Source organism: Megalobrama amblycephala, linkage group LG17 (assembly GCF_018812025.1).
Source record: "Megalobrama amblycephala isolate DHTTF-2021 linkage group LG17, ASM1881202v1, whole genome shotgun sequence".
Classification (NCBI taxonomy): Eukaryota; Metazoa; Chordata; class Actinopteri; order Cypriniformes; family Xenocyprididae; genus Megalobrama; species Megalobrama amblycephala.
Window position 1 is genome coordinate 25,438,049 of NC_063060.1, and position 16,397 is coordinate 25,454,445.

General features: G+C 34.7%; 1 protein-coding gene across 1 annotated transcript; it reads right to left on the bottom strand.

Annotated features, from left to right (window-relative positions):
- Window positions 1–666: 666 nt before the first annotated feature.
- On the bottom strand, window positions 667–14,397 carry prtfdc1b (phosphoribosyl transferase domain containing 1b). Its single transcript, XM_048164637.1, has 9 exons — window positions 14,099–14,397; window positions 13,788–13,894; window positions 12,481–12,664; window positions 10,980–11,045; window positions 7,511–7,528; window positions 6,231–6,313; window positions 6,000–6,046; window positions 5,309–5,385; window positions 667–1,234 (listed from the first exon to the last, which is right to left on the bottom strand). The coding sequence occupies exons 1-9, from the start codon at window positions 14,144–14,146 to the stop codon at window positions 1,187–1,189; spliced, it is 678 nt and encodes a 225-aa protein (XP_048020594.1). The 5' UTR covers window positions 14,147–14,397; the 3' UTR covers window positions 667–1,186.
- Window positions 14,398–16,397: the final 2,000 nt, after the last annotated feature.

The window sequence follows — 16,397 nt, forward strand, 5'->3', positions numbered from 1 at the left end:
TTTTGGTCCAAAAATAACAAAAACTACGACTTTATTCAGCATTGTCTTCTCTTCCGGGTCTGTTGTATATCCGCTTTCACTCCACAGTGACGCTGCTTCTTCTTCTTCTTTCCTGTTTTACGGCGGTTGGCATCCAGCTTATTGGTGCATTACTGCCCCCTTCTGCTCCGGACAGTGACGCTGATGACGTGTTATCTGGTGCGCCCGAGCTTCGTTTACAGTCTGAGGGAGACGCACGCTGTATTCAAGCTACTCTACATTGTTTGTATTTTGGTATTGCTATATTTTTTTAAATGGCGCGTAGATGTCGCGGATGTCCTAATCGCGTCACTGTCCGGAGCAGAAGGGGGCGGTAATGCACCAATAAGCTGGATGGAAAGAAGAAGAAGAAGCAGCGTCACTGTGGAGTGAAAGCGGATATACAACAGACCCGGAAGAGAAGACAATGCTGAATAAAGTCGTAGTTTTTGTTATTTTTGGACCAAAATGTATTTTAGATGCTTCAAAAACTTCTAACTAACCCACTGATGTCACATGGACTACTTTGATGATGTTTTTATTACCTTTCTGGACATGGACAGTATACCGTACATACATTTTCAATGGAGGGACAAAAAGCTCTCGGACTAAATCTAAAATATCTTAAACTGTGTTACGAAGATGAACGGAGGTCTTACGGGTTTGGAACGACATGAGGGTGAGTCATTAATGACATAATTTTCATTTTTGGGTGAACTAACCCTTTAAATCTTTCCTAATTAAATCTTGTACAACTTAATGTTGAAATTGGTTAAATTATTGGTTAAAGTAATGGAAAAACATATGCTACATGTTGTTCCAAACCCATAAGACTTCTGTTCAACTATCCCTTTATTGACTAAATACCATACTAACATACAGAATACTAAGAGTAGTATGTTAGTATGCAATCTCTGCAGTACATACAGTAGTATGTATACTGTGCACAGTATGCTAGTTTTTATGCATAAGAACTATGTTAGGTATGTTGTGCAGTATTCAGTTAGTTGTAACCCAGTACTCCATTTCTAACTTAGCCAATTAAACCGGTCCATATCGAAGGCAAGGTGGAGGATTGTTTAAGGATCCTTTTATATAGGATCCATGGACACCTTCCATCACCCTGAGTCAGCATTCAGATACTCATGCAAGAATGAGATCATCATCTTCAGATCTTGTATTTCTGTTTCCCTCTGTCACTGATCACACAGATGTGCTGTAAGAGAGGGGAGAGAAAGATCATAGTAAGCCATTTAAGGGGACCAACACAAAGTACACACATCACAAGTGCAATAATGTACACAAAGATAGTTAACTGTTTATTATCCATTACCAAAGCTGTCAGCAGATTTCAAAACGAACATAAATGAAGAACTAACACTGTTTACTGGCAAAGCAGGCTTGGTAATCAGGCAAAGCCAGTCTCCAAATGTCCAAATATCACTACTAACTGAAAGACATCCTCAAAAATGAGTAATTTATGGCACTCTTCACAGATAGCAAGTCTGTATCACACAAAAACACCTCTTCACATGAAGATGCTTGACTCACAGTTGATTCCAACTGAGTTTGGTCAAAGTCCCTTTAAGGCGAGCCATTTCACTCGGTGGCCATCTTTGAAGTGACTCGAGCAGCTGTTTCAAGTGCAGCTCGTATATCTCTTTGAATGGGGAAGCATCAAATTCTTCAAAGCTGTTCATCAAGCTTACGAATAAATTTCATATTTGAAATCACCAATGAAATCTGAGAACTGTCTCAAATTTTGTTTCTAAACTCTCAAATCATGACAAAACACTGCATTTTTTTCCCCCAGGCAGGAGCAGCTAATGCACAAGTGGAGCTTCTAAAGGCAGCAGCAGTGACACAATGACTTTAGCAATCGGCGACTGGCTCTTTTATATAGAAGGCAGGACTTATTCTGCCATACTGCATGTTATACTTTCTCCTATTCATTGTAATATGAGTGAACAGTCATTGTATATCTAAATTCTTTAGTTTGGTGGAGCATGTTGCTAAGCTAATGATGTAATACTTCAATAACCATAAAAATACACAATATGTAAGACAGTCTACAATTTTAATTACACTGAACTCTATCAATACTTTTGGATATTGATATAATAGTACAGGGATTCCCAAAATGTTTTGCTAGCTGAACCACTTTGATCTAAAATATTTACTTGAAGTACCCCCTAAGATAATATTTCAGTAATTTATCACTCATTCACATGTCCTTTGATGTCAGTTAATGGTTAAATCACAAGCCGTTTAAACAAATAAAATATTAAAATCTTATTTAGTGAGTGTTTTATTTGATTAAAATACAAACAAAATGTAATTACATTTAATTTTACATTTTCTGATTTAATTACACCTTTGAAAAAGGTTTAGGCTCAGTTTTTAAAGAAGTTAATACTTGCATCAAATTGATCAAAAATAACAGTAAAGACTTTCACATTGTTACAAATTATTTTTATTTTAAATAAATGCTGTTCTTTTGAACTTTCTATTCTTAAAAGAATCCTGCAAAAATATTAAAATGCTAAAAAAAATATTAAGCAGCACAACTGTTTTTAACATTGATAATAATCAGAAATGTTTCTTGAGCAGCAAATTGGCATATAAGAATGATTTCTGAAGGATCATGTGACACTGAACACTGAAGTAAAGATGCTGAAAATGTATTAAAAAAATACAAAATACATTTTTCTTTAATATATTCAAATAGAAAATGTAGTTATTTTACATTGTAATAAGTTTGGTTAGTTTTTACTGTAGTTTTGATCAAATAAATGCAGTGAGCATAAGAGACTGCTGTCAAAAACCGACTGCTAAATTCAGTCTTTGTAGGCACTAGGCAGCTCACAAGATTTTATAACGGTGCTGCTGTCTATGATGTATGCATGTGAGAGATAGATACTAGATTGCTGGATAATTGAGTTGAACAGCCCAGGGCATTCTCTGAAGTGGGTGTCATTTTTCACAACAGCTCACTTACCCTTAGCAACCAGCCCTCCAAATGGAGACAAATGGACAACTGTGCAGCTGCAGAGAGACTTTTCTTCCTAATTCTCACAGTGCTAATGCTGTCTGTCATTTCACGCTTTGTGTAGACATTACAGGCTTGGTTCAGTAGTACGTCACTGCAGTTTAAGCAAACAAACTCATTTATGCTTCAAAGAAAGATTATGCACATTTCTCTACAGTAAGTGAGTGCTCGATATGCTGATCTCACACCAGTTGTCACTTCTAGACTTTGGAATATGTAGACATATGGAGCGAGTCCTTTGTCTGGGGAGATTCTTACAGGGTATCTGCAGATATGAACAAGTTAAATTTAAGACTTTTTAAGACCTTTTTAATACCACCTTTCATGAAATTTAAGACCAAACCTGCGATGGAAACACTGATCAGCTAGAGATAAAAAAAAGTAGGAAAGTCTGACCCTGCACCCAAGCCACGCCCAGCACCTTTTTTTTTTAAAATAATATATATTTATCACATTAAAAGATATGTCATATATTGTAATAATGCATATTATTGTTCTGTAAAATTAAAAAGCAGCATTTAATAATCATGATAATAATTAATATAATATAATATAATATATCAAATGTATTAATAGAATTGTTATTATTAAAGTACCTGCGAAAAGTTTGGAAACAATTATTGATTTTAAAAATCAAAAAGTCCCTTCTGCTCACCAGGGCCGCATTTATTTGATCAAAAATACAGTACAAATAGCAACATTGTGAAATATTCTTACAAATAAAAAAAAGTTTTCTATATTTTATAAAAATATGTATTTTATAAAATGTAATTTATTCCTGTGATCATTTTCAGCATCATTACTCCAGTCTTCAGTGTCACATGATCCTTCAGAAATCATTACAATTTGATTTGATGTTCAAGAAACATTTCTAATTATTATCAATGTTGAAAACAGTTGTGCTGCTTCATATTTTTGTGGAAATGGTGATTTGCTAGTTTTCTTTGAAAAACAGAAAGTTCAATGAACAGCATTTATTTGAAATTATTACATGTATTTATCAAATATATTATTCATTAAAGCATTTATTAAATAGAAATATTCTGTAACATTTTAATGTCTTCACTCACTTTATCACTTTAAAGTATGACGAATTAAAGTATTAATTTTTCTATTTTTTAAATCCTGCCACAAATGTTTAAATTGGATTTCCACAAAAGTTAAGCAGCAAAAACTGCATTTTAACACTGATAATATAAATAGTGAATGTTTCTTGAGCAGCAAATCAACATTTCTGAAGAATCATGTGACACTGAAACTTCTCTTTGTAAACAACAACAGTATTATAAACAATTCTAATGACGAATGTTGCATTCCCAAATCCAAATTTAAACGTCACAAACAAAGTAGCATTTACAGTGAATCGAAAATGAAAACACCACTGTCTGTTACAGCAAACATGCAGCGCGTCAGACGCGTCATTTTTTATATAATTACATCACAGCCGTTGCAAATTATATATTAAATTCTCACCACCATTCATAAAAAAGTTACCGAACGAGTAACACGTTTCAGCGCTGATTCTACTCGCATTTGGCGCGTTGACCCATTTGAACTCTTTTAGGGACCGTTCATATGTCGCGTCTAAAAACGCATGGAAAACGCGTCGGCGCCACTTTCTCCTTTCCAAAGCGCTCGGGCGCTGCGGTAGCTTCTGCCGTTACTAAGCAACCATGAGCTGCGCTCTCCATGACGAGTTTGTTTCAGCATAGGATATATGGATTTCCAGCACCGAAAATCACTTGCAGTCGCTTTGACACACAAGAGATTTATTTAAAAATGTGTATCCGTGTACAGCTCTGATCAGATATTCCTACATCTTTGCTGACCTTTGTCCTGCAGATGGCGCCGCGCGGCGCTGGACCATTCCGTCGTTGACGTATTAAAACATAAAACATAACATGCATAAAACATATAAAACATCTTACTGACCTGCATGATTCACATGCGTCATGATTTTAGACCTAAAAAAACGGAATTCCGTATATATTCCGTCGCATTACCGCAAAAGATCCATTAGATGCTCGGCGTGTGCCTTAAAAACCGAAATTTGTATTTAAGACTTTTTAAGGATCCGCGGGGACCCTGTCTTACAATAAGTTTTTAAAAAGCTCTTTGCCAGAAGTGACGATATTTAAGAACACTTTTTATCCACTGAATTAACATATCAACATGTCAATTTCAGTTAATGTAACATTTAACATTTAATTTGGTGGTAAATATTGATAAAGAGGCACTTACATTGAGATCTCTGAAATATTCATTGTAATCCAAGGCATAGCCAACCACAAAACGATTGGAGATCTCAAATCCAACATCTGGAACAAATAGCACATATGAAAGAAAAGAAAATGTTAATCTATCAAATTATATATTAATATACAGTACAATATATATATTATAGTATAATATACTGTAGTTAATAAACACAATGACTAAATGTTAATCTATGATATTTTGATTTTTCAAACTAATTTTTTTGTGGGAAACAAAACAAAAAACAAAAACAACAACAACAGCCAGTCAGCAGAGGTTTTAACCCTATATATATATATATATATATATATGTATGTGTGTGTGTGTGTGTGTGTGTCTGTGTTTTTTGTTGAGTATCATATGGCTCACGTTGTATGATATAGGAAAATATTTCAGTAAAGATTCACAACAAACCACAACCCAAAGGTGGACATTTTTACAATTATACTAAAAGGCCTTTTACTTGCTAAAAAGCATGTCAATCAGATGACAGAATGCATGTAGCAGACTGTGTAAAACAGGATCTTCAGCATATTTTGTGAAATTCAGAGGCCTTAGAAAATTATTTGTACAACAAGGTTGTACTTTTAAGGTTAAAAGTATAAGTACATCATTATACGCACAAATTTATATTAGTCACTAGTTAGAGTATGCAGAGTATGTAATCATCACTTACAGTCTGGCAGATAGCCTGTCCCACTGGGAACCCTTTTCACCAGCAACCTGTGACAGATATAAAACAAGCCCCCCAAAAAACACTCAATATGTGCAAGTCTTCACCAAGAATATAAACATATCAGCACATACACACACGTACACACAGTCCTACTGTACTGAATGGCTAAATAAGGTGACTATACAAAAGCATTGCTCAGGCTTGTACTAGTCTGTTAGTCTGTCGACTCACCCAGCTACTTTTATCATTTTGGGCCTGAAGGCTTCAACGTGATCCAGCAGAGTCTTCATGGTCTTCCCAGTGTCCACAATAGCCTGTGGGAAGAAAGACACTGAGACGAAGGCAAATACAGACGGCTGTCACACACTATTAGCTTAAGTACACTTGACAGAACTTGAGAAGTCTTAGCATTGCAATGAAATCATCAGATCTCAGAGGCACAAAATAAACACTAGAATACTTGAGTTCATTGTACTGTAAAATGTTTAATCAAACATTACTGTAGTCCATATAATCTATAAGTCACACACACACACAAAAAACAATCATAATCATAAATATAATTACCAAAAGCAGGTGTAGAATTTTGTCCTACCACCTGCTATATTATATTATATTAGGCTATATTATATTATTGTTAAAAAGTTATTTTTTTTAATGTTTATGAAGTCTCTTTAAGCCAAGGCTGCTTTTACCTGATCACAAATACAGTAAAAACAGTAAGACTGTAAAATATTATTACAATTTAAAATAACTGTTTTCCATTTCAATATATTTTATAATGTAAATGAAACATTTCATATTGTTATCATTGTTGAAAACAATGTATCATTAATGCTACAGTATTATTGTTGCTGCTTAATTTTTTTGTGGAAACTGCTACATTTGTTCAGGAATTTTTGATGACTTAAAACATTCTAAAAGTCTACTGTCACTTTTGATCAATTTAATACATCCCTGCTGAATAAAAGTATTAATTACTTTCTTTAAAAAATAAATATTAACCCTGCATTATATTACAGAAATATTATATACTGTATGCAAATGTAATACATTTAATGTAGGTCCCCTTTTAACAGTATAAACTGTTTTTACAGAAATGTTAATGTTCACATATGTTTGTGCTGTATCAGTAAACAAAGAAAATGAGATGTCTTGTATTAAGTGTATTTATTGCTTAACATCAAATCAAAACTAATGTAAAACGCATATGGCATTATTGAATGCAAAAAGTTAGTAAAAATGGTAATTAAGACTAAAAAAAAACAATCGTCTGGCTTTTAAGTCAAATGGAATGAATGCAGTTTTTTTGCTTGGATAAATAAGAGGCACAAAATGGTACATGCTTGACTGACCTCTGAAATGTTCAACCATATTGAGAGAACAGGGCAGAAAGCAGAGGAATTTGATATAAAGCATTTGAAAGGCCTCTATTTATTTGAAAGGATATTAAAGTGATTGAGGGAGTGAGTTTATCCAGACAGACAGAGCTCATCTCAGAGCAGACGTACCTCCACAATCAGGACGTTCTTCAGTACATGTAAAGAGACGGACAGGAGATGAGTGACTGAATACACTGAATGCTCATTTCAACAGCATTCAACAACACACATTGTTAAAAGAAAAAGAAAAACAGAACAGCAACAGCAACAAAGTTAAAGGGTTAGTTCACCCAAAAATGAAAATTCTGTCATTTATTACTTAGCCTCATGCCGTTTCACACCCGTAAGACCTTCGTTAATCTTCGGAACACAAATTAAGATATTTTAGTTCAAATCCGATGGCTCCGTGAGGCCTTCATAGGGAGTAATGTCACTTCCTCTGTCAAGATCCATAAAGGTACTAAAAATACATCTATATCAGTTCATGTGAGTACAGTTGTTCAATATTAATATTATAAACCGACGAGAATATTTTGGTGCGCCAAAAATCAACAAAATAACGACTTACATAGTGATGGCCGATTTCAAAACACTGCTTTAGAAAGCATCGGAGCATTATGAATCTGTGAGTCGAAGCTGCTGTTCGGAGCGCCAAAGTCACGTGATTTCAGCCGTTTGGCGGGTTTGAACCGCGGTCTGATTCATGATTCGATACACTGATTCATTTGTGCTCCGATGATTCCTGAAGCAGTGTTTTGAAATCGGTCATCACTAAATAAGTCGTTATTTTGTTTTTTTGCCGCACCAAAAATATTATCGTCGGTTTATAATATTAATATTGAACAACTGTACTCACATGAACTGATATAGATGTGTTTTTAGTACCTTTATGGATCTTGACAGAGGAAGTGACATTACTCCCTATGAAGGCCTCACGGAGCCATCGGATTTGAACTAAAATATCTTAATTTGTGTTCTGAAGATTAACGAAGGTCTTACGGGTGGTGAGGGTAAGTAATAAATGACAGAATTTTCATTTTTGGGTGAACTAACCCTTTAACACAATACTGAGACTGTTTAGGTTACTAAAAGGGTGGGGGAAAAGGCATAATGTAGTGTTCTACAGTAATGAGCATCACCACTAAAAATAATAGGAATTACAAAACAAAACTTGGAAGTAAACCATCTGGATACATTGTACTAATGAGAATTTGTGGGAGTGCGTAATCGTTTTGAATATAATTTCATTTGGGGTAAAATGTGACCTGTTTTCATGGGATTTACCCTTGAGCTATTTTTAACAGTACGTGATCAGCAGCAATGAACATTTGTATAAAAATTGTTTATTACTATGCAGACCACCATACAAAGCACACTGCTTTATAGACTCTATTTCCGAGCATGCATATTTCCAAGACCAAAAACAGAGAGGTTACATATTCAGGAGTAAATAAAAAGACAAAAGGTCTTTTGCTAAAGATCTCCGTGTGTATCACAGACTCACACACTGTATCACAATCCCGAGCTCTACTGGGAAATCCAATTACGTGAGCAACTGAGCAGATCAATCCTCTTACTGAAGAATTAGACATCATAAACCTTTGACAAACTGTAACCTCTCAGTCATGTCTACCACAAGAGCACACACACATGCAGAGTTATAGCAGAATCAGGTACCAGGAACTAAAAGAAAAAAAGTAGTTAAATGAACGGTCAAATTTAAGGTTCATTATAATTACAGTTAATAATAAAAATATGGGCACCATTAAATAAAATTAGTGCAATTAGCCTGAGAAAATGGTATCATTATTAAGAAAGTTTAAAATTTTAATGAAGGGGAAAATTGGATAATGACATGATAATAGAAAAAGTAAAAGTATAGAGAAAACAGCCTCATTTACTGAAGCTCTCCTGTCCCCATGTTGAGTGCAGAGGCATTTTGTGCACCATGTAAACATGATGGTTATTGTTTTTCCAGATCTCACTCAGAATATTACACAAAACTTTAATAATTAAATATTATTATTAAGCAATGTCTTTGCTGCTGATCTTTGATGAATCAGTTCAAATATACTAATAAGCAAAAATAATTTTTGACATTTTAGTTTCTTTTTTATTACTGCTTAAAGGTGCTTCTCAAACAAAAGACTGCATCATTGTGAGACTGTGCCCTTCCTAGACCATAATAACTGGCTTTTTATTAATGCAATACAGTGAATGAAAACCGTCTGTGATCTCTCACTGGCTTATATTTTTGGAAGTTTAGTATTAAGTGATTAATTTACACCAAAATAAAAGATAGCATTTATGCCTTCATCTCCAAAAATTATTTCATAATGAACTCAGACAAGCTCAGTGAAGACTTTTTTTTTTTTTTGTCAGTTCTTTTTTTGTGGATCATGAATGTGTGCAAAGGATTGTGAGTGATTGGAGGATGCAAAGGATACACTTGATGCATCCTTCAGAATGAGGTGAATGAAGGAAGTGAAACGGAGGCTGCCTTCCAAAGATCCTTCTAATTGAGACTTGATGATGTGGCAGCAGAGATATGCAGCCTTACTAGGACACAGCCTGCCCTTTGAGAAGCACCCAACGAGTGTTGAAATTGTTCTCCTGCATCCTATTCTTCTGCGATCCAGACTGGCAGCACGCCTGAAAGGTTTGTTTGAGCTGCGCCCACTACTGTACAGGCATGAATTTGCATTTCTTTCAGCCTGAGGCGTATTCATTTGACTTTTGGTGCGAAAGGGCCTTTATGTTTGCCAAAAATAGAGCTTATGTTTATTTTGCTTGTAAAAAAACAAACAAGCATCCCAGCCAAATGAGAGAAAGTAATGCAAAGTAACATAACACATGACCCTCCATTAAAAATAACTAAGTATTGCAATTAATTATTTTTTTTTAGGGAGTAACGTGGTATTTTAACGCATTACTTTTTAAAACTTTCCCTAACATATAACATATATACATACACATATACACTGATCAGGCATAACATGACCCATGTGAAGAGAATTATCTCTTCATCACAGCACCTGTTAGTGGGTGGGCTATATTAAGCAGCAAGTGAACATTTTGTCCTCGCAATTTGACTGTAGGAAGTTAATGCTGGTTCTGATAGAAAGGTGTCAGAATACGCAGTGCATCACAGTTTGTTGAGTATGAGGCTGCATAGCCGCAGACCAGTCAGGGTGTCCCACCTCGCAACTTACAGGACTTAAAGGATCTGCTGCTAACATGTTGGTGCCAGATACCACAGCACACCTTCAGGGGTCTAGTGGAGTCCATGCCTCGATGGGTCAGGGCTGTTTTGGCAGCAAAAGGGGGACCAACACAATATTAGGAATAGTGGTCATAATGTTATGCCTGACCGGTGTATATGTATACAGATTAATCAATTTGACCATTTTTACCTTTCAAAAACTTAAAAGAATAAAAAAAACATTTTCTTACATTTTCTTTAATTTTTGCCTAATTCCTTTTAATAAAATTCAAAAGGTGAATCTCAAGAAAACATGTCAAGGTTACATTCCACGTCAAATCCAAAAGAAATAAATTATCACATATATATAATTTTATTTTTTGTACATAGTTTTACCTTTCCATTCAGCCCAGACAGGTTCTCTGCTCCTTCTATGTGAAGATCTGGAGTTGACTGGTCATTCTGGTTGTAAATCATTAAATATTATTAGTGTTATATTTCTTGTTTCATATTATACTAAAACAAACCAAAATAAACATACGAAGGACAAAAATCACATTTAGTACATATTTACTGGGACCAATGTATCATGGAAAGACTTTAAATAAGTCAAGCCTAGACATTACATCAAGCTAGTGTCATAACTATTATTATTTAATGATTAAGTGGATGATTTTCAGACAGAGTGATTTAGCATACAATAAACAAAAGTTCTCCTAGATCCACCTGGGTTGAACAACCATAGACAAAAAAGTCAGCAATGCTGAGAAAAATGCCTTCATCTGGAAATCAACTGGAAAACAATAGGAAGCATGACAAATACTATAAAGTCATGACGCCCTCTGTTGACTAAATACATATAATGCAGTCAACATTCATCAACAACAATCAAATTTTATTAGTCAGAAATGAAGCAGAGCTTGAGAGAAAAACACCACTGACAGTGAAAACAAAATGCCCCAGATATTTAAATATTCCCCCTAATCTATCATGTTGTATATATTATTTTACAAATATAATTATTTGACAATTTTACTCTAGGCCTTCACAAATACTTGAGTGACCTGCAGCTATCATATTTGTTCTCTATTAATGTAAAAACAACATGTACGATAAAATATACACTACTTTTCATAGGTTTGGGATATGATTTTTTTCCCCCTGAAAGTAATTAAAACTTGTATTCAACAAGGACACATTCAATTGATCAAAAGTGATGGTAAAGACATTTATAATGTTACAAAATATTTCTATTTCAAATAAATGCATTTTTTTTTTTTTACTTTCCATTAATCAAGGAAAAACTGTTTTTATGTGACACTGAAGACTGCAGTAATGGGAGCTTTGCCATCACAGGAATAAATGACATTTTAAAATAAATTAAAGCAGTAAACAATTATTTTAACCTATAATATTACACAATTTTACTGTTCTTACAGTACTTTACTTCTGTGAAGAAACACAGCTTTGATAAGCATGAAAGACTTCTTTCATTGAAATGAAAAACATAAAAAAAAAAAAAAAATTTTTTTTTACCAACCTCAAACTTTTGAATGCTAGAGTACTCTGTAAATTTTTATTTCATGTTGACTTTATAGTAATCAAGACTGATTGGTTCGGTTTTCATTTTATGTCTGGCTTCACACAGCAATTTACATGCATGAAGTCCATGATTCATTAGCACTGTGACACCACGCTGAGATAATCAGAAACAAAGTGGCATTTGTAAAAGTAAATTAAAAGTGTGGGAAAGAAACTTGTGATTCATCATAGGACCCAAGCAGTTTTAGCATGTAAAACGTTTAGGAAAATCAACTTAAATTTGCTCAATACTCAAATTCAGTAGAAAATGGAAAAACGGGATCAAGAACACTAAGTCTGCTCCAAGTTTGCTCACCAGGTAGCTCTTGAGACGTATGAAGTCCACCCTCATGGGAAGGGTCTTGTTGGAGTTTCGGCACAGGACTTTGATGCAGTCCACCAGGTCAGCACAGAACTGATAACCTCCCTTCAGCACACACAGCACCACAATGTCATGATCGCCAAGATCTTCCATGATATTTCTTGCCAGTCTCTCTGTCCTGGAAAAACCCATGACAGCACAACAAAGTCTAACTGTCCATTTTGATCCAGAAATGTTTGTTTTTCATATTGAATTCTCAGAAATTTTTTTAAAGCAATGTCTACATGATTCACAGGCAAATATTCCTGGTCAAATAATCCTTAAGGTACCCAACTGGAAATGTATCATTATACATTAGAACTATACCTAAGCAATAAAACATACTTTTTTAGAACACATAGTTCCCAACACAAACTATACTTGACTTACAAACTATAACTTGTATAATTTTCGGTGAGATTTCCAGTACAAAGACATTATTCCAATAGTGGTAACACTTTATTTTAGTGTCATTGTTACATATGTTACATGTAGTTACTATAGTAATAACTATAAATTATGTATAATTACATGAAACTAAACCAAACCAAGCCAAACTCTAATCCTAACCATATAGTAAGTACATGTAGGCTAGATAATTAATATTACTCAATACTTAAATATGTATAATTACAGTGTAACAAAGACACCTTAAAATAAAGTGTAACCGAACAAGTATTAGTCCTAATAGGACTCAAATATGAATTTAAAAATCCTGTAGAAATGTCTACTGATACAGTAGGATCTTACTTATTCGTATCTTATATAAATATGATCCTTTAAGATAGGAATCCTGCACATATTCCTTTAAAGGATGTAAAAAGCTGATTTTTCATTTCACTAGTAAAACTCTAAAAATGACAAGCTAACAAATCTTATCCAAAGTCAGTAATAACTGAAGTGTAATTACAAAATGAAAAGTTAACAAACGTATGCTACATGCGAATAATCGATTTGACAGCACTAGTATAACATTAAATATAGAAGCATTATGCTGTAAATCACTGTAGTTCTAAATACTACTAAATGCATTTCAAATCTCAAAAAAGTTGCATTGCTGAAATGTTTTAAAAATGTAATATTAATAAAATCTAATCTAATAAAATATCAAGTCAGCTTATATTAAAAAAATATATATTTTCATTTGTTCGTATGCAGGTTCCAAAAGTCTAACAAACAAACAAAAACAAAATATAGTCTGGTCTGCATGGTGGACGTCATCGGTAAGTGGCTAAATGGCGCCTTAATTACATTTGCAGTACCTGTCCATGATAACTCCATGTGGGATGTAGACACAGTCCAGATCCTCAGAGTAATGCTCGGGAAAAGTGAAAAGATCCAGCGGGTACCCAGGCCAGTTATCTGGGATCTATAAAACAAAGTTGAGCTGAGGCACATGCTTTTTTTTACGTGTTACAAAGTTTCAGCACCGTGTCAGCTACTTTTAAAGTATGGTCACAAAGTTTACAATGAAGTGAAATCCGCCAGCTTCGGTCGGTTTTACACTAAAAAGGCAAGATGAATATCAAAAATTCTTCTGCAATGCTTTTAGTTTATTTACAAGCGTACAAACCACAATTCCTTTATCCGTGTCTGTTTGTTTGCGTTCCCATCCTGCCATGTTGGATTCCTTCAGCTTGTTGATCTACAACTAACGAATGAATTGAACTCTTTTCGCGTCCACATCGGTATTGTTGATGACGACACTCTTGATGTCGTCATCGGTAGCGCACAGAATGGGTGTCACCGATGGCGGAGCTTGGTGTATGTGGGTACAAGTGAGATACGTGCAATCCCTAGCTCTTGTTCATTAAATATTTATCTGAAGTTGTTAATTATTTATTATTTGTATGTATCTTAAGTTGTTGACTGTGTCAACTTCACTGTTCAGTTGCCCCATTAAAGCTGTGCAACTTCCCACATCACCAGTGGGGTGCGTCAGTGTCATGAGTGGAAAACAGCCAATGAGGTGCAATGAATGCAGCACTTTAAAACCTTACATTGTGCATACTACATCCTGTCAATTATAGCCAGCTGTGCTGATTGCTCTATTGCTGGGTGGGGGGTAAAATTCTTTAGAAAATGAGCTATGAGCCTTGATAAACATTTTGTGGCCACATTATTCCAGAAGTCGATCTTCCTGAAGACACTGGATGGCAAACTTTATAGAGGACCTATAATGCCCCTTTTACAAGATGTAATATAAGTCTCTGGTGTCCCCAGAATGTGTCTGTGAAGCTTCAGCTCAAAATACCCCACAGATTATTTATTATAGCTTGTCAAGTTTGCCCTTATTTGGGTATGAGCAAAAACACGCTTTCCAGAAGAGGGCGGAGCTTTAACAGATTGCGCATCAGTTGCTCAACAACAACAAAGCTGGGGAATCTCACGCAGCCAAAATGACAATTGTCAGTAACGGTGTTCAGCCTTACATTGTTCAAACCGGAGTCTGACACTGATGGAGAGACTCAGGAAGAAGTTACAACTTATAGAATGCATCTGGATGTTTCTGAATGGTTAGTGAATAAATTAATGTAGTTGCTGTGGTGTTGATTCAACTCATCGACTAGCATGTGTCGTCATGTTAATCTTTTGTGCAAGTCCAGCATTGAATCGACCTTCGTTTGTGAAGCAGTCCGGCGTAAAATGACTACAGCAACTCTTCCTCTTCTCTAAAGCAGGCCCCTTTTTGCGTGTTCTCAGCGGTAGGGTTTATGTAAATTTTAGGGTTAGTGATGTGAGAGAAACTCTGATACCAGTTCTTTAATCTTGGCATGATGGTACCATGTATGTCAATGCTTATGATGAAATCAGACTAATTTACTGAGGTTTAGTCTATAAGTGGAGCCTTCCTCTTTACTCATGTCTTCATTTAATTCAAATCTTAGGCACTTCATGTAGTGATAAATGTAGGGGTGTACTAACTTTTCCACACAAGAAATGGCTATTTCTACTCTATTTATGCTATTTATGCTGTACAAAACATTACAGTGCCATTTGTTATGTTATACTGCCTTTTATTTCTTAGCACTGGTGAACTGAGTCTAATATCTGGATGTCATAATATGTTGAAAAAGCTGCACTTTAGACTGGAAGTGCAGATTTACAATATTGTAGGTATAATTATATATGACTTTCTATTGTCTTTATTCTGAGACAACTGATTCATTTTTCATGAAGACATGATCTAGTGTTCCTAATAAGCTGTTTTCCTCATGGGTACCATTTACTGCTCCTGCCAATAGGTGATTTCAGGTTTTACTGTCCTTGTGGGTATATTTTTATGTCCCACAATATAAGCATACACTCCTTTGTGCAATGGAAAGCTTCCATGGATGTTAAAGGTTCTTCATGGAACTATTGATGCCAATAAAGAACCTTTATTATTTACCTGTGTTATGTTTATAGAATAAGCATCTAATTGTACCCTGTCTAATTAAAAGAAAACTTACAGCATAATTTTCTGAAATTTAGACATTTTCTGCATGGATTATAGGCTAATTCACTCACTGTAAAATTACACCAATTGTCTTTTCAAAACTGCATTATAATTTTTATTGACAGGTAACAGTTTTTTTTTTTTTACTGTATAATACTTACATTTAAATTACAAACATTTTTATAGTGCAGGTTCAAAAAAGGTTTAAAGTCAACATAAAATGGAAGTTGTGGTAGCCTTTTCAGTTTGTGACATTTATTTGAGTGAAAGAACAAGAACAAGAAAAAATGTACGTCTTGATTTTGTCCATCAAGAACTGATAGAATAGTTGTGGTTTGCTATTGTTGTGATGTCATGTGAGTGACAGGTTGTCCCGCCCTCGAGCCATTAAACACGTCATTACAGAAGAAAAGTGAAGTCGCTGCAAGAGGGA